This window comes from Grammomys surdaster, unplaced genomic scaffold (assembly GCF_004785775.1).
Source record: "Grammomys surdaster isolate TR1022 unplaced genomic scaffold, NIH_TR_1.0 255, whole genome shotgun sequence".
Classification (NCBI taxonomy): Eukaryota; Metazoa; Chordata; class Mammalia; order Rodentia; family Muridae; genus Grammomys; species Grammomys surdaster.
In genome coordinates, this window is record NW_021604696.1 from 7,835,417 (window position 1) to 7,855,618 (window position 20,202).

Sequence of the window (20,202 nt, forward strand, 5' to 3'; positions counted from 1 at the left end):
GCTAAAGAGATGTGCAAATGACAGTAACCTACTGGTTCTTAGAACTCAATGGTCTAAAAGTAGTGTGATCTCTCCTACCCTGTCAAGCAATCGGTAAGAGCCACTTTTGTCAGTGTGTAAGAGAAAACACACTATTTTATGTCTCTGGTTCTTCAACTAAAGAGAATTTACTTACCTAGGGTGTTTACTCTGAATTTAGTAAACTGAAAGAAAACATTCTAGAGTCATCTTACAAGACAGTGGTGATTTGGAATTAAATGGTTAATCTGCACAGTTAAAACTGCAATATCTGATGGAATAAAGACTTGGTTCACAATTCTAATGAGTGTGACAGATCATTAAATTAGGTCTTATGAAAACTTGTATCGTGAGCAAGAACAAACTGTATCTATGTACCTCAGACTTTAGTATGTTCTTCAGCTTGTTAACCTCCAGATTTGTATCCTGGACCTTCTGCTTTATGTCACTGAGTTCGTTATGAGTATCATTCAGTTTTTTGGACAGTGCCTACCAAAAAAAGATAGCTAGATTTGACTATAATAAATAAACATTTCTATATGTGAAAACATCTAAACTAAATTGTAAATATTAGAATCAGATGATTATTTAAATTTAATATAACAACCATATCAAAATCTATGTGAAAGTAGTAAAAAAAAAAATCCCAAAATAAAACAGGCAAAGGTCCCAGACAGACAAGTCACCATGAGGGAGTATAAGTTGGTAACACTAAATTAATCTTTACTAGTAACCAAAAATATGCTAATTAGGATAACAACAGAATAGAATTTTGGCTACCAAGTTAGTGAAGAGTTAAAGTTTCAATTGTGATAAGGAATGGGAATTTCTACGTATTGTTTAACTGTAAACAAGATTGTTCACAGAGAACCTGTGAACCATTATCATTAGAGAAGTACTGAGCATTTCCAGATGCTCAGAAGAAAGACATTCTCTACATTTGAAATATAAAACACTCTATAGCCAGGCAGTGGTGGTGCAGGCCTTTAATCTCAGCACTTGGGAGGCAGAGGCAGGTGGATTTCTGAGTTCGAGGCCAGCCTGGTCTACAGAGTGAGTTCCAGGACAGCCAGGACTACACAGATAAACCCTGTCTTGAAAAAACAAGAACAAAAACAAAAAAAAAAAAACAAAAACAAAACACTCTATTAATAATGTTTAATATTGCAATTGCTATGAAATCAGTAAAAATACACATGAAAATCTAACACAACAGTAACTGGATGGTAAAGACATCAAGAGATATTTCTTTTTCCTTTCCTTCAAAAAAAGGTTCTATAATGAACTTATATTTCTGTTAAAAAGTGTGGTATTAAGGATAAAACAGAAGGTTCCCAATTCCCAAAATTCCTGCCATGTCCTTTCTTAGCCTGTGGTTTACATAAAGATCTCTCTTATATGACCTAAGGGAAGAAGATTACCTGGTACATGTGTAAACTCTAGTGATGCTAGTTTTCTTCCAGTGACCAATAGAGTGTGGAGTTTAAGGAGGCAGAGAAATTTACATCATGGTAAGCTAATGAGCGGCATACTGGATACTATAGTGGGGATGAGTTTTTAGGTTCCTAATGCCCATTCCAGGCCTGGTCTCTTTTTCTCTCTGCCTGCTACCTGTGGGTGAGGATGCAAATTCCTAGCTACTGCTCCAGGAGCATACCTGCCTGCCTGCTACTACACTCTGCAATGATGATCATGGGCTAGTCCTATGAAACTATCAGCAAGTCTTCAAGTAAATAATTGTTTTTATATGTTGCCTTGGCCATGATATTTCATCACAACAATAGAACAGTAACTAATAGTATTAAATTTTTAAATTGAATGACATAAACAGAAATGCATGTTAAACATCAATAATAGCTGTTAACTCAAGTATCCCAGAATGACCTCAAATTGATTTATAGCCAAGGATAACCTGGGACTAGGGGCACCCAGAACCATACAAAACCAGGTTTTGTGGTTCTGGGTGCCAAACTCAGGATTCATGCTTAACAAACACATACTAACTGAGATAAGCTACCAGCTTCTTTCATTTTCTATTTTTTTCAAGAAACAGGATGTTTTAATGTTCAAATTTATATAGTGTTATTAGAAGTGAAGACTGTCAGACTGAAATATATTAGGTTACAGAGCAAAAATTAGAATTTCCCTTAAAAAATTCATAGTGCTAAAAAAAGGTCCAAAAATATACCATAGTCCACACATAATATTACAACATGATGCAGCCCATCATCAATATGCCCCTACTTTAAACTTCTCATAGCTTTTAATTCTTGCTTGTTTATTCAAATACCCTTTGATACAGAAATTTTTCTAAGGTTTAAAACAAATACATTCTATTCCATTTCTTTTTCTTTAGTATCTAATACTTTTTGTCTGAGACAGTCATCTAGAAATTCTATGTCAATCTGTTATGAAAGCAGAAAACAAGAGTGTGATAAATTGCAGTGTCTGAGCTTTTCTACAAAATGAAATGAGAGTTGTGTCTCAGAAGAAATAATTTTTTTCTTTGACAAAAAGATCCTGGGAACAGGAAATATACCTGGTTTTCTTGTTTGACTTTGGCAAACTGTTCTTGAAGATTGTCATTCTCATGAGCCAAGATATCTCTCTCCCTGGCGATCTGGCCCAGCTCATCATTTGTCTCGTCCAGCTGCCGGCGCATTCTGGAAATATCTTGTTCGCACATAATCAGGGCTTCAGTAGACTGTCTATTCCACAAATCAAACAGTACATAAGAAGAGATAGTTTACTGACATAGAATAACACATTCTCACAGGACAGAAGACGGACAGTCAGAATGAAAACCAACTGAAGAAGTTTTTGACGTCTGTATTTAAAGGAGCTATCGCTGCAAAGATGCTTCCATTCTCTCTGGCAGTTCCACACTTCAGCCAGTGCGTGGGTCACTGCATCTCAGACTTCCAATGGATATAGGAAGTTCACCATAGCCATTAAGGCTGACTCCCCTGCCGCGTTCTCTTTTTCTGTGCCTTTAAATGTCGTTTTTTAGAGCCTCGTTCTTCTCCTTCTAGCCCTACTTTTCAGAGTAATCTTGGTCATGACTACAACTCCAGCAAGAGTTTTCGTTCTTAACTCAACAGGGATTTAAAATATAGGAGACATACCCTCCCGTGTCTGAGAGTGACTCCAGAGAGAACTAAGTGATGGAGGGGGACCCATTCTCAAAGTGGGCAACACCTTCCAGCAGGCTTTCCGAGGGAAGTAAGTCAGTGCAGCACACTGCCTGCCTCTTTCCTGAGCGTGCACTCATGCCTGCTGCCTTGTTCCTCTGATAGCATACTTATTTCTTTGGCCCTCCTCCCAATACAATCGGAACATCGCTGGCTCAACAGGGAGCTCCACGCCTCCAGCACCAACTAGGAACAGCAGAAGCATCCAGTTTCTTGGGGTAGGTAGCTACCAACTTCTATGCCATTCTGGAACACAGACTGCCACTGTTAGATTACCTAGCTCCTAGCATGAGAGACAATTTCTCTTTACTATACATATATACATTCTATTGGTCGTGTTCCTGGAAAGAACCCTGCCTAGCCAGGCAGTTGTGGCGAACGCCTTCAATCCCAGCACTTGGGAGGCAGAGGCAGGCGGATTTCTGAGTTCGAGGCCAGCCTGGTCTACAGAGTGAGTTCCAGGACATCCATGGCTGCACAGAGAAACCCTGACTCGAACCCCCCCCCCCAAAAAAGAACCCTGCCTAATAAAGGTTTGTGGGCTGGGAGTTGAGTAAAGAAATAGAAATATAAGCATGAATTTCTTTAATGGGTTTGGTGGTATCTAGAGCTGGATATTTCTATATTGGATTACTTACATCGGGGAAAGATCTGTCCTTTGTCCTATTGAAAAGATGCTTATTACTTTTCCTGCATATAATGCTTAAAAATGCCTTATCTTGGGCTGGAGAGATGGCTCAGTGGCTAAGAGCACTGACTGCTCTTCCAAAGGTCCTGAGTTCAATTCCCAGCAACCACATGGTGGCTTACAACCATCCATAATGGATCTGATGCCCTCTTCCGGTGTGTCTGAAGAAAGCTACAGTGTACTCATATAAATAAAATAAATAAATAAATAAAAAATGCCTTATCTTCTGTCATGGGATTCCATACAGCAATTCTTCTGACCAGAGAACTCATTTCACAGCCAAAGAAATCTAACAGTGAGCTTAGGCTCATGGAATCTACTGGTCTTACCTTGTTCCTAACCATCCTGAAGCAGCTGATTTGATAGAATAGTGGAACCACCTTCTAAAGATTGAGCTAAAACATCTAATATGTGGTAATAGCCCAGAAGTCTAGGGCAGGGTTTTCCAGAAGGCTGTATATGTTCTGAATCAATATCCAACATATGATACTATTTCTCTCTAGCCAGGATTCATGATCCAAGAGTTAAGAAATAGAAATAAAAATCATACCACTCCCCATCATCCCTAGTGATCTTCTAGAACAACAATGAAAATGGTATCACTCCCCATAATCCCTAGTGATCCACCACAATGTTTACTTCCTAATCCCACAACATTATGCTCTGGTGCCCTACAAGCTTTGGTTCTAGAGCAGGGAAAATGTTTCAATCAGGAGGTACAAGAACCATTCTATTAATCTGTAAGTTAAAGCATCCTCCTGGGTACTTTGGGTTCCTAAGTCAGCATGCTAAGAAAGGAATTAAAGTATTAGGATTGATTCAGACTACCAGGGGTGGACTGACTAGTACCCCACAGTGAGGAAATATCTGAATGCAGATCTTTTAGGGCACCTTTTAGTGTTATAATGCCCTTTGATTAAGGTCAATGGGAAAGAAACTTCAATTCAGCCTAGGTAGGATGATAAAACCCTAGCTGAAAGTGTGAGTCATGCCCCTATATAAAGAACCCAGATATACTGAGGTACTTTTTGAAGGCAGAGAAAATGCAGAATGAAATACAGTCACATGACTAGTTATAGAAACCAGGATTTTAATTATCACGTTTCCTGTTTGTGTGTGTGTGCATGTGTACATGTACATACATACTTATTAAGCAGATCTCTATGTTTTTCTTTCCTGTATTATAGCTTTAGCATGTAATACATTAATTTAGTTGCTTTTAGAACTTATATGCCATTATATCTATATCATTAAACTTAACTCATGAATTATCAAAAAAAGTCAACATTCCCCAAAGGACTTATGCCATTTTTGCATTTTTATGCATTTTCAGTTGTACATGGTATTTTCATTACCTGGACTTGTAACCTTGTTATATTCTTCATTTAAAAATAAAGAAAGGCATTAGACATGATTGTCAACTTGATAAGAGATAGAGTTGTGATGGCTGGTCTTATCAACTTGATGACACTTAAAGACCCTAGGAAATACACCTCTAGGAATAATGTCTGAGATGGTGTTTTTGGAGAAGTTTAACATACTGAGGAAAGCCCATCCTCAAAGTGGACAACACTCTTTAAATGGCTCTTCCAGAAAAAAAAGCAATGTTGTCTGGCCCTGGCTCTTCTTATTGAATGTACGCAGCTATAGCTGCCCCCACTGTCAACAGACTCCAACTTCTTCAGTCCTCCAATGTAGACTGAACACCAGCAGCTCTCCAGGGAGCTCTAGGCCCCCAACACTGGTTTCAGGCTGCTGAGGTATCTAGCTTTATGGACTGGGCAGCTACAGAGCTCTCTGGTCCTTCAGTATACAGACAATTATTGATAGGATAGTTATCAGCCTCTATTAGATTCTGTTTCTCCAGTGCCTGACATAGTTCCCAGCTCCATGGAACCCACAGAATTGTCTCTATGGTTAGCTCCCTGCTAACACTGCAGATTCATGCTTGCTGGACATGTCTACAAGTTCCCAGAGGCTCTTTAGATTCAGAGGCAAAAATCACCTTTCTCTGAACACACATCCTGTCATGTGCAATGGAGGACATGGATGCCTGATATTTCCTTAAAGTCTCTCATCATAAACAACTCATTCCTTCTATTGCTCTAATCTCTTCTAAAGCCCAATTTAGTACCTCTTCTTCCTGGACAGTTCAATAAAAAAGTTATCTTAATACTTTAAAATCTCTAATAGTCTTTAATCCCCAAAGGATGAAAATCAGACTCGTCTGTGTACTGTAGTAGTACAGGCCTCATTGCATGTTTGGCTTCTCCTTTCGTCACTTCTTTTTAGCCAAAGATTTAATTTCCTGTATATGCTTGTTCTGCCTGTATGTGTGTATATGTACCACATGTATATGTGTACTGAGGGCAGAAGAGTGTGGGATTATCTGGGCCACCATTCTCTGCAAGAATAGAACATGCTCCTAAGAGCTGAACCATCTCTCCAGTCCCCTTCACTTCCCTTACACTTGAGGGAACTGTGGATCTTTGCTACTATGTCTGCTTTGGAAGCCCTTCCCTTTATGTCTCCTGGTGCACATCATCCTCTTCTTTACTCTCCGAGACCACCTAAGCCTCTGTTGAACGTCAGACCTGATACATAACACAGCCTCCTGACTTTCAATCTCGTTGTATTATACATAAATTATATTGTGACTCCAGTAAGCACTCAAATATTTTTGAATGATTTACCTTGATGCCTGTTCCATCTCAGCAATGATATTCTTCATGCCTGAAATGGTCTTTTCCTTAAAATTAATAAAAATATTAAGTTAAAATTATTTAAAACTCATTTCTACCAAAGCTGAATAATAAAAAGAACCATATCCCCTGATTTCCATTTGTTTGTAAACATTTATACCATATTCTTTTTTTACACTTTAATCCTATAGTTAATGTATAAACTGGGTAAAGTTAATATATTCATTAAAGGAAAGAATACTCATAAGTATATTGATATGATATCATATAACTAATAATAACTAATATTGTGTTAAAAGATTTGTGTAATCATCCAGCTGTATAAAACCCCCATAACTTCCGTGGTTTGGCAATGAAATATTCCATACTAAATAGAATTAATTTACTTCTATATGTTCCTTACATTGTAAAACTTGGGGAATTGAATGATATGTAATTGACCTTGTTTCTTTTTAATTGTTTATTTTATTTTTGAGAATATAATATAATAATGCCATTTCCCCTTATATTTCCTCCCTTCAAACTCCCCCATGGCTCTCTTTCAAATCCATGGACTCCTTTTTTTATTCATTGTTGCCATGCACATATATGTATATGTATGTACAGACATATCCCTAAACACATAAATGCTAAGTGCTCAGTCTGTATGGTAGGTGTATGTATGTTTTCAGGACTGGTATTTGGTATCGGATAACCAATTAGTGTGCTCTTCCCTATCCTCAATCCTACACATAAGAACCATAGGCAATTATCTCTTAGAATAAAAGCAAACTGAGTACATTATTTATATTAGCAATAAAAACTTCAAATATCTGTCCTAATATACTTCAGAGATGTTTTGAAAAAATAGAAAGAGTGGAATTAGTCGAGGCTGAAATAGATTTGAATGTACTGCCTCCAATAGTATTACCATGTTTTCCAAACCCTCAGAGAGCATGCACTATCTTCATGTGCCCCACGCTAGGGTGTTTTTAGCTTGTGCTCTTTGGTAGAATGATGATAACTCTGTATGTGACAGTGCGACCAAATGTTTTTGGCTAGAGTATGATTAAAATACCCACTAGCAACATAATTCATACCTCTGAAGAACAAACTCATAGAAGAAAACCTTAAACACACACACACAACTTAAAATGGAGTACTTGGAGATCTGGGAAGGTGGTTCACTCTGTAAAGCACTTGCTGCACAAGCGTGGACAAGCATGAGGACCTCAGTTGCATTCCCAGCAGCCATATAAGGTGCACACTTGTGATCCTAGCACTGAGGTGTGGAGACAGGGAGATCCCTAAGGCTTGACAGCAGCCAGTCTAGCCAAGATAGTTGCTTTGGGTTCAGCAAGAAACTCAAACCCTAAGGCATACACACATCACATGCATGCACACACTCATGTGTGCACACATACAAATTTTTAAAAAGTAAAAAAAGGCAGTTTATACAGGATTTTAAGTAGGTTGTGATGTCATATATTTTAAAATGAATTTTGAAAACTTCACTGAACATCAAGTACCTTGAAAGACATTACATGACTAAGTACAGAATATACTCTATAACCCTAAACAGAGCGGTTTTTTTTTAATCAAAAAGAAAAAAAAAAAGCAAGATTCTGTAGGAACATATAAAATATCCAGGGCAAAAATTACTGAGTAGAAACCTATCTGATATCCTCTCAGACAATTTCTCTTTTAGTAGAACTCTAATACCACCAATCTCCAAACCTACCAATATGAGAAAATTTAATATTCCTACAAATAAAATGTAATATCACTTGCACAACCTGAGTATGTTCTTCCAGTGAAGAACATACATTCATGTGAACTGTTAGAGCACAGTTATAAAGAGGAAAAACTAAAACTTTCCAATTCTAGCTTTTCATACTCAAAAATCCATGTGCTTGCTACTCTAATTTCTACCATTAATTGATAGCAAAACATTTCTTAAAACTAGGATTACCAAGAGCTTGAGATTTGTCTCAATAGTTAAGAGCACTTGATACTCTTCCAGACACCCAGAGTTTGATTCCCAGCACCTATGTCAGATACCTCTCAGCTAACTGTCTGTAACTCCAATCCTGAGGGATTCAACTTATTATTCTGGCCTCCTCAGGCATTCACACATAATTGCACATACACACAAACTCATAAATAAAAATAAAACCTTTAAAATTAAAGCTAAGACTACTGGGGATGGGGAGAACAGCTTATTCACTCTAATGCAGAGTTCTCCAGATTAGCTTATTTCTGTATCTCCACATTAGACCATGAAATGTCTTGCTTTCTACTTAAGAGTATTTGTTAGTTCAGTTCTAAAGTGTCACTACAGAGAACATTATCTCTTTTATTTGTTTGGGTCTTTTAAGACAGAGTCTATATATCTCTGGATAGCCTGGAACTTGCTTTGTAATACAGGCTGCCCTTGAGTTCACAGAGATCTTCCTGCCTCTGTTCCTCTGCCTCTCCAGGTTTACAGGCATGTGCCACCATACCTGGCAATCACTCTTAGCTCTCTAATGCTGTTTTAACAAATTATTTTCCCTTCAGATGACATATGGTTCATAAAACCTTTAAAAATTTAAAAGATCATTTCAACAAGAAAATGCACACACACAAAACACACACATGTGCATGCACACACACACATATGTACACACACACGTAGGCACCATTTCTTTCCATTACTTCAATTATACTCATAATTTCAAATTTATTTTCAGTTTTCACTCTAAACCTAAAATTCCAGCAGCCTATAAGTATTACATGTGCATGTCCCAAAGACAATTCCAACTCAGGAGGTGAATGATCACTCTTCCCAGGCATGTTCTGTTCCTTGTGTTCCTTCTTCACACACAGGATTATTGAGGAGGTAGAAGGCACATCTCAGTCCTACTTCCTTAACAGATCTGTTTCTCTCATGACTCCACAGCTTCTGAGGACATGTCTCACCATCTTACTCTTTATCAGCCCCTGTTGCTAGCCTCAGGTCCTCACAATCCATCTTTCATGAGGATTTATAATCGACAGAATGCTCATTCTAAAACAGAGATCCAGCTGTAACCTCTCACTCACATCATCGCGGCTACAAAGTCCACGGTCAATATCATGTGTATCTTTGTGATTGGTTGTTTCTCTATCTACACGAAACTCTTTGCAGCCTATGCTCCAGCCATAAACTCTGGAACTGTCCTGAAATTCTCCCACAAGAGTCAGTGGACTCTAGTGTAAGCTGCTATGTTTGTCTATCACAGTCCCATGGCCCTCTTCCCTTAAGTCCTTCTCTAGCTTATTTCTAGTCATCTTTTATAAAAATTTAGACATGTCGCTCCCTGGAAGGCTTCCTAGACCTTTCTTCTCCTGGCCCAAGCCCCAGGCTGGATCAGACATGCTTCTGACAAACTCCAGTAGCACATGGCACCTCGTGGTGCAACCCTGTCCTATAACAATAGGATCTTCTCTCTATTACTCTCTGGCCCCATTTACCTTCAGTTTTTATTGTATCATCCAGGGTGTGTCAATAAATATTTGTTGAAAGACTGGATGACAGATGGATATATTAATGAATTAGTTTCCTTAGAATAGAGAAAGCCCCTACTTCAATGATACAGTCTTTGCTAAAAAAAAAAAAAAAAATTATGTAAAAACAGACTAGACTTGCCTTCAGGATCAGTTTATGAGCTATTAAAGGAGCTTTTTTTTTCTGTTTTCCTCATGAAATCTTCTATTATTGTTTAACAAGAAAAAATCACGGGTGACATAATTATCCAGCTTTATGAACAAAAAGCACACAGCCTGACAATGTCACTAAAACATGTATTCAAAAATATCTTAAATGAGCTGGGCTTGGTGGTGCACACCTTTAATCCTAGCACTTGGGAGGCAGAGGCAAACAGATCTCTGGGAGTTTGAGGCAAGCCTAGTCTACATACTAAGTTCAAGGTCATCCAGGGCTGCACTGTGAGATTTGTCCAAAAAAACAAGTAAAGTATGTTCCTATTTTACAACCACAAAGGCAGTTTTAATGGAATGAACATATGACAATCTACGGCAATGAATTTAAAATGTTCGAAAGAAAAAAATCATTTTTACCACTTTATTTTGACCCTAGATTTCATCATTATCAGTGAATATAAATCACTAATTCATGATGAAAAGAAAATTTAAGACATTAGCTAATGGATTTGTATACATGCTTTCTAAAACTTGCTTAAAACATTTCAACATCAGATTTTAAAGTTTTGGCTTTCTAGGAAAATCTGAGTAAATCCTACTCTTTTATTCAGAGTCAAGTAATCCACAGTTTCATATTTAAACATTTCATTTAAGCATATCTTGTCTACCAGCTCTCAGAACATACTTTCATTGCCAAGCTCTCTCCAAGGGATGCAATATTCTCAGACTTTTTATCCAGACATGCTTGCAGGCATTCCTTTTCTTTAGCCAGATCATTGAGGGTTGCACCAAGAATGCTGATTTCTTCTCGCTGTGCAATATTTTGCCTTGTAAAATTATCTAAATAATTATAAAAGTGTTGTTTTAATCAAGATATAATCCTTTTTTCTAGTTCATCAGACTGAAATATTTTCCAACTAATTGTCCTGTTACCCAATCACTTAAGAGTACTTTACCCCAAATAAAATCTTTTTTTTGTGTGTGATTACAAACAATTGTGAATCACAAAGTTCTAAATGCCCATAAATATAAAAGCACAATTAATGTCTTTGAATTATAGCCAAGGAAAGCTCTACATCAACATTGAACCAGACTACTCTATAAGGGGAATGAATGAGACAAGTGGAACATCGAAACAACCTACAGATTTTCTCCATTAACTTCCTCTCCCTTCTAGCCTAGAATGCATATTGATTGTAAAGTTGACAATATAATTTCATAAAATATTATATCAGGTCAGCTTTAGAGCCAATTGCTTCCCAATATTTTTATTCTTCCTTATTTTTCTAAAATTTCTAAGAAAGAGAATCATCTGTGGTATCCTCTGAGAACTAACTCTGACAAGCCAATGTCAATGTTGAAGGCACAAATAACTTAAACAAAGCGGAAATTTTTAAATCATGCTTTTATCACCCAACTCTGTCAGAACCACCTAGGAAATACAAATTCTTACACTTTGCATGGTCCTACTGAATCAAAAATCCTGATAGTGTGCACAGTAACTTGTATTTTGGCAAGCATACCATGCCCTGCACCCCCATGGTGGTTCTAATCCACAGTGAGTGGGAACTGTTGGAGAGGCAAATACTCTAGAACAACAGAATTACCTGGCATAAATCTTCAACAAGTCTGGCTCCAGTGACCTTTGCTAGCCTTCTAGGAGACTATGTCATGTGCCATTATTTGAGAACCCCTCTTCCAGTGCTCTAAGAGGAGAGTGCTGGTAGACCAGTCAGTGCTCTAGAACAGTGCCTATGGAGTTAATCCTGTCAAGAGCCACTCCAGCACAGTGCTTACTAGGTAATACTATTCTGTCACATACAGTACTTACCAATGCCATGTCTCTCTGTATGGGCAGTAATGACTCCCAGGCAACACACGTTTTGATGGTTCTATATCTAAGTATATTTCTACTGAAAACCAGTCAACCTATCATCCAGCTATCATGGTGATGTCAACATGACAATCTAGGATTCATCTGAGAGAACAGTCTTTTGGTATGCCTACACGGGTTCCCCTTAATTTATATTAATTGATGTGGGAAGACTCTTCTGGCTTGGGAGTGGGAACATCATCTAGGCAGAAGATTCTGAACTGTATAAAAAGTAGAGAAAGCAAGCTGAGCAGCAAGCATGTTCTGTTGCTTTCTTCTGTCTGTAGACATGTCTGCAGCTGCTTTAAGCTCCTACTGTCTTGACTTTCCTGACATGATGAGCTGGTACTTTTGAACTGTGAGCTAAAATAAACCCTGCCTCCCTTAAGAGTTTTGGTCAGTACTTTGTCACAGCAACAGAAAAAGAGACTGCTAATATCCATTTCTTTAAAACTCGAATAAGTCTTAGCTTGATGCCTTCCTATCTCACCAGAGCTACCACTTTGTTTTCTTGATACTTTCCATTTCACTGTATTTTGCTTGTTTAGATTTTTTGTTTTGTTTGTTCCTGAGACAGAGTCTCATGGCATATCCCAGCTGCAGGTTTGGGACTTGTTAAGTAGCCCAGACTGTCTGGAACTCATGATTCTCCAATTTTAACCTCCCAGGTGCTGAGAATGTGGGTATGACCTATCATGCTAAATTCTTGCTGTTTTTTAATTGTTTGGGATTACAAATAAAATCACGTGGATAAAGTTCCCTATGTGTGTTGACGTCATCACATCCAAGTCCTCTTAGAAGTACCAGGTAAATTTTTGTTAGGCTTATGGAAGAGAAAATTATTTCTAATATTTGGAATTTTCAGAAAAAAAAAAAGCCTTCCCTAGGGAAGAACACACCAACTGATTATCCAATATAAAATGTCTCAAGAGTCTAGTTCTTTATTTTGTGTGTGTGCATATATATATGTATATATATGTATGTGTGTGTGTGTGTGTGTGTGTGTGTGTGTGTGTGTGTGTGTATAAATGTATATATGTAGGCATCTGCACTCAATCTGTCATAAAGGCTCAGATTGGCTTTATTTCACAACAGCCACTACCATTGGTGGGCATCTCACAGTCCGGGCATCTTCAATATGAGGGGTCTCACTGCTTTCTTGGCCTCATTTCAAAGATTCTGACCCTACCTCGTGGTGTAAGTGTGTGTGTGTATACATATTTTATGTATATAAATGATATATACACAAGTCTCCAGACTTTTCTGTTCTTTCTCACTTCATATTTAAGTTCTCATTCATTCCTGAATCACTGCTTCCTCCACAAATAACACTCCAAGCTTTTCTCATCACTGTTACCAAAGCAGCCAGGGAGCTAAAGCTGACTGACATTTTTAGCTCCATGTTAGTTCATTTTCCAAAAGTCTCTGACAAGAGATCACACCCCCTGCTTTAAAACACCTTTCTTTCTGCCTTCCAAATAGATCCACTTCTGGGTTTTTTTTTTCCTACTTCTTTGGCTTCTTCTTATCCTGTTTTGGATTCTCTTGTCCTTATTCTCTGCTTTTTCCCCTCCCCCTACATGACTTCATGGTTTTAAAATACCCATTTATATAAGGTATCTTATTACATTATCTTTCATATTTCTCTTTGACCATTTCATGTCTCAATCAGTAGCAAATCCACCTACTTATCTACTCATGCTAACATTTACTAAACAACAAAAAGGAGCTTAAGAAATTATTTTGAGATTATAATAAAATTACATCATCCACCTCCCCTTTCCTTTCTTTGCCTCAACCTCCCACATAGTTCCCTTGTTCTGCTTCAAATGTATGGCCTCCTTTTTTAACTGTTGTTACATATCTGCATGTGTGTAAATATTTAAGTCCAGCCTGCTCAGACCGTATCGCGTTACTTGTATGTATGTTTTCAGGGCTGATCATTTGCTATCGGATAATCAGTTGATGTGCTCCTCTTTGGTAAAGATGATTTTTCCTGAGAATTCCAAATTCTAAATATAATTTTCTTTTTGGTTTCCAAAACAAGGTTTCTCTGTATAGCCTTGGCTCTGCAGACCAGAACTGGCTCTGTAGACCAGGCTGGTCTCAAACTCACAGAGATCTGCCTGCCTCTGCCTACCAAGCGCTGGGATTAAAGGTGTGTGCTACACCACCCAACCCTAATTTTCTCTTCTTTAGTCTTCCATAATCCAGACAAAAACTTATCTGCTGCTTGTAATAGCAATAAGATGTTCCTATCAATATAATGAGAATTTTTATCAAAATGATTTTTTTGTAAACTCAAACACTGTTGTATACATAACTAAGTATGTGAACATTTTCTACCCAAGGTGAAAATACATATACAGTACAATGCCTTTCAATAGCTCTGAGTAAGATGCAACATTATACAAATAGAATCAGATTACAATTAATTATCATACAAAAAAAGGGGCTGTGGCTTTAACTGTCTCTTGACTGATGAAATTCAAGTCATAACTAAGAATTTTTGGTTCTAAATCTAAGCTTTAAAATGTTACAGTCAAATAAAAATGCATTTTCCATTAAACTTAAGGCTAAAGGCCGCTCCGTAGGGATGTGTGTGTGTGTGTACTTTATACTTTATATATATACTTTAATTGTAATATAGAAAAATGTATATTTCTACCAAACTTAAGAAAAGGCAATAACAAAAAAAACTTACCAATTTTTTCATCCAAGCACATAATTTTCTCCTGAGTAAGCTGTAGCTCATATTTTTTCTTAGCAAGATGTCGCTGAGTATCAGAAAGATCTTTTTCTGTGTTTTCATATAAAAGTCTGAAAATATTTTAATAATAAAAACTAATTCTGGAATTTTTATGTTTTGTCAATGTTTAGTATATTTAAATCCAAAAGCTCTTAAGGACACTCGTGTGTTTTCCCTCTTAATACTGTCGTTCTTATAAAGCCATACTATAGGAAATTAGCAAAATAAGGAGCTGGGCTAGAAAGATCACTCGGGCAGTAAAATGCCCACTGTGCAGACATGAGGACTGGGCTAAAATCCCCAGTACCCAAATAATAGGCTGGCTGAAAAGCACTGGGACTGGGAAAGGGCAGGGAAAGACAGATTCCTGGAGCTCACTGGTCAGACAGCCTACCTGATCAGTGAGCTCAAGATTCACAAGGAGAAAGACTGGAACTCAAAAGTAGATGGAGAGCAACCAAGGAGGGCTCCCAATGGTGACTTATGGCCTTCACACACACACACACACACACACACATGCACACATGCACACATGCACACACACGCACACATGCACACATGCACACGCACACCACATATACTCTTAATATTTTTGCTTTGTTGTGTTTTGCTATGCACATTTCCGAGTTATCATACTATAAAGATAAATTGAAACACATCTTACCTATACTTAATATTTAGTATCTTTAAATCTTACAGTGCAGCTCTCCAGATCGTGATTTTCTAGCTGAAAAGTATCACTTGAGTGATAATCATATACTTTCTAAGCAGATTCCTTATTATCAGACTTCTAGGTTTATTCTGGGTTTTCACCTTTAAATCTCCCATGAACAGCATGTTACTTACTCCACACACACTGTCTGGCGTGTATAAGAACAGGGCACGAGAAGTTGAGGAAGCAGTAGTAATCTAAGTTTGCAATGTCCATACCCTCATGAAGTCCACAGTCCCCAAGTGGAAGTAAAGCGACCTCCTTTTCTTGAAATATGGAAGGCCATTCATCAAAATCACACTCAGGCATTTTAAAGATGTGAAGCCACTTTATTTTTATTTATTTGTTTGCTTGGCTTGGTTTTAAGATACAGGATTTCTTCACATAGTCTGGGTTGTCCAGGAACTTGGTCTGTAGACTAGGCTGGCCATGAATTCAGAGATTCAATTGCCTCTGCCTCCTAAGTGCTGGAATTAAAGGCATGTGCCATCACTGTCTGACACTTTACATATATGACAAAATGTATGGTCATTTGTGTGGGATGTCTATTTGTGCATAATCAAGCCATGGCACTTGTACTAGTCATAGTTGGATTTGTCTGACTCTTCCTTGAGAAATTCTTACTTTTAAAGAAAATAAAAGTCAAAGTTGGCTCCAAATTGGACACACAAAACTGTGGCACTGGCAAAACTTATCTGGAGACAACACTCTCAGTCCAGGTGAAGCTAATACTCAGAAACAGTCCTTCTGAAAAGATCCCCTGTCTCAAATCACAAATTGTGTTAGGAAACAATATACATTCAATAAGAGGTTAAAACTAAATTAGATACCCCCAAATTCCAGAGTACAGCACTAGTGTACAGAAACTTTAAAACAGATGTGTTTAAATACAGTCATAATATAGAATGCAAAATCAAAAGAAAAACCACAGTTTTAAAATATAATCACAAAATTAAACTAATATCATTAAAACATTAAAAACAATAAAGCTCAAAGGACAAGTTTAGCAGATAAAGCTAGAGAGACAACTAGAAAGATGGAGCCAACAAATCAGAGGCGATCACCTTTATTAAGAACACAGGTAAGAGGGTGGGAAACAGAGAGAGAGACATGGAAATCTGGAGGTCTGTTATCTACCAAATCAAAACCAAAGAAAGAGAATCAAGGCAACGTTCAAAGGAATAATGGTTAATAAAAGATAAAATCTTAGAATAAGGAAGCACTAACCTGAATCTATTCTGTGGCAAATTTAAGTGGATAAAAGTAAAGAACTTCAAAGGAATGAAAGGAGTGTAGGTGTAGATTGACCAAAACTAAGGATAGGCAAATATTATGGAACCCCACTTGAACATGAGCTCATTAAGAATATAACAACAAGCCGGGCGGTGGTGGCACACGCCTTTAATCCCAGCACTTGGGAAGCAGAGGCAGGTGGATTTCTGAGTTCAAGGCTAGCCTGGTCTACAGAGTGAGTTCCAGGACAGCCAGGGCTACACAGAGAAACCCTGTCTCGAAAAAACAAATATATATATATATATATATAACAACAGGTGTAGAGGTAGAAACACTTGTTGCTCTTGCAGAGGAGTCAAGTTCAGTTCCCAGCACCCAGAAGTGGTCCACATCCATCCTAATTCCAGTTCAAGACAGCTGATGTCCTCTTTTGACTTCCATGGGCACCACACACATGTGATACACAGGCATACATGCAGATAAAATAGTTATAAAAATAATGTCACAGGAAAGAAAAAAGATGTTTGAACAGAGGTGTCCTGTGTGAACAGACATGCTCCAGAAGACATGGGTTTTTAAATGAAACTCTCAATGTTAGGCTTAGTGTTGTTTCTCTAAATGGTCATGTTGTCAAATTGTCTTCTCAATTTTTTTTTGTTTAATCCATAGATTTGAACTGTTCCTAACCTTTGGCAAAGAAACTTCTTCCTACAGTAGGCACCTGCTCAGAGAGTTACGTGACTTGGAATGCTTAGGGAATGTCATGAAAGAGAAGGCAGGGAGATGTAAGAGCCAGAGGGTAGAGAGGAGAGATGCACAATGCTGTCTTCAGGACACAATGTGAGTGTTGAACACATGAACTCACAACTATGCTTACCTGCCTAAGATCGAAGTAGTTACAAATTCTAACATGGTGGTGGGAGTGACTCCCAAGGCCAAACTCCTAGCCAAGGATCTATTGGCAGTTGATTGCTGCTATGAGAGGGAGACTCACTTTTTCTCAAAGGGTGGTTATTGGCAGCTTGTCCATGCCCCTAGTAGACAGCACCACAGCCATGTGCACACTGGCAGCACTGACTGGATGTACTGGATATATATTTTTGGAAGATATATATATATATATATATATATATATATATATATGTGTGTGTGTGTGTGTGTGTGTGTGTGTGTGTGTGTGTGTGTGTGTGTGTTTGGAGGGAGGGAGCAGAAGAGTTAACAGTAATAAGTATTGTATATATCTATGAAAGTTTCAAGTAAAAAAAGAACTTCACAGGGAAGCAGATTTCATTAAAAACACTATACAAACAGTAAAAATATAATACACACATATACTTCAAAGTGGTATTCTTAAATGTCAAGTAAAGCACTTAAAGTCAGAATTAATGAAAACAGGCACAACTATCTGCAATTCCAGTTCCAGGGAGTTACATTCAGAGATCTGATTAACTTCTGATTTTTACAGGTGCCAGATGTGAATATGGGGCACATACATACACACAGGCAAAATACATGAACATAAAATAAAGCAAATACATCTAAAAGTTATGAAAAGTTTCATTTACTTTATCACAGGTGCAAATCTGACAAAATGTTATAAAAAGTAAAAAGTGTAGTTATTTCCCACACTTAAGCATATGTAAAACATTGTTATATACTTAGCTATTCTTGCATTATTAAAGCTGCACTACAACCATATACTTCTTTTTAAAAAGATCTTTATAAAACTTTATGACCATATAAGAAGAAAAAATAGAAAATGGAAAACTATATATAGTCATCAAAATAGTCAAATTAATAAATCACAACTAACTAAACCAAATCTTCAAGTAGACATTCAGAGATATGATTATAATAAACTCCTATATGTTCATGCCTTGGGAGTTTCCAAAAGCAGGAAGATCAGGAGTTCAAGATCATCCTCCACTCAAAGTAAGGACAAAGTCAACCTGAGATTCACAAGATACTCTAAAACAAAATAAAATAATATAACTATTCCAGAATCTTGTGAGTCAAGTGTTAAAAACACACCAGAGAAAATCTCCCAATATATTTGGCTAAGCTACCTAACATGCTGTCTTCTCACACACCCATGTTGTGTACTAAAAACTACTGAACTGGCAAGGTGACTCAGTAGGTGAAGGCACTTAGCACTCAGACTGATGACCTGCGTTTGACCTCACTGTGGCACATGTACACACACACCAAGCATATCATCATCATCAATATCAAATATAGTCTTCAAAACCCCCCATCTATGTGCAACCTGGACAGAAGACTTCTAACTAAGACCCTTTCAAAAGAACTGAAGAATCTCAGAAATATGCACACACTTGGTTTATGTACAGCTGCTACCAGGACGTGGAAACAATGAGAAAACGTACACACAAAGACACGGAAAGGCGGCTCGGCAGGGAAAAGCACTTGTTGCACAAGCCTAGTAGATCAAGGTGGATCACCAGACCTCCTACTTTGAAGGGCTTACAAAAGGGAACAACCACAAAGTAAGGAACCTGGGGAAAACGTGCCACTGCCTCATGGTGAAAGACAAGCCTAGGAGGGAGTCATGGCAAGGGAGAGGGAGGAGCTGGGATGTTGAGCATTGAGTATTTCAGACAACAGGAAGGTCAGTGGGAGCAGTGCGCTATAAGGTGGTAGCAGCTTTACCTCTGACTAGGAGATGAGCCTATCATCTGAGGGTAACCATGGAGTCCCAGAGCCTCAGCCTGAGGTCAGAAAGTAGGTTAACCTCTAGAGACACGGTTCTCAACCTGTGGGTTGAGACCCCTTTAAGTGCCAACATACCAGATATTATCATCACAGTTCACAACAGCAGCAAGATTACTGTTAGGAAGTAGCAATAAAATAATTTTATGGTTGGGGTCACCACATCATGAGGAACTGTATTAAACAGTCACAGCAGGCTGAGGTAGGAAGGTTGAAAGCTCCAGAGCCTCTGTCACTGCTGTGGGCCTGAGAACTGTGAAGCTCCAACACTGTGTTTGGCTTTCACAGCCTTATATCTCTAGCTGAGTGCTTAATTTTGGGTTTAATCTGAGAACAAAGACTGGTCTACCTGTACAGTAACCACATACACTGATCAAACTGGCTTCATTCCAGGAATGGGATTTTAAACACAATGAAAGAAAAATAAGCTGTTAATTTTATTCCATTATCAACTGGCCTTGACTAAGATGCTTTCTTTAAAAAAAAAAAAAAAAAAGTATCTCTCTCAAACACGGAAAATCCTACTGATGTTAGACCAGTTAGTGGGGCTGGCTCAACAGTCAAAAGCATGCACTGCTCTTGGACCTGTTTGGTTCCCAGCACACACCTGGTGTGCCCACAACTACCTGTAACTCTGGCTTTATGG

The 20,202-nt window shown here is 37.9% G+C and overlaps 1 protein-coding gene across 1 annotated transcript in view; it reads right to left on the reverse strand.

The window, feature by feature from the left end:
* Positions 1-20,202, reverse strand: part of Tsga10 (testis specific 10) — a 69,835-nt gene that overhangs the window by 34,818 nt on the left and 14,815 nt on the right. Inside the window, exons 7-11 of the mRNA XM_028775478.1 lie at positions 14,840-14,955; positions 10,948-11,102; positions 6,591-6,646; positions 2,558-2,726; positions 397-507 (exon numbers count right to left, since the gene is read on the reverse strand). Coding sequence (XP_028631311.1) covers positions 397-507; positions 2,558-2,726; positions 6,591-6,646; positions 10,948-11,102; positions 14,840-14,955 — 607 coding nt within the window. The remainder of the gene's footprint in view (positions 1-396; positions 508-2,557; positions 2,727-6,590; positions 6,647-10,947; positions 11,103-14,839; positions 14,956-20,202) is intronic.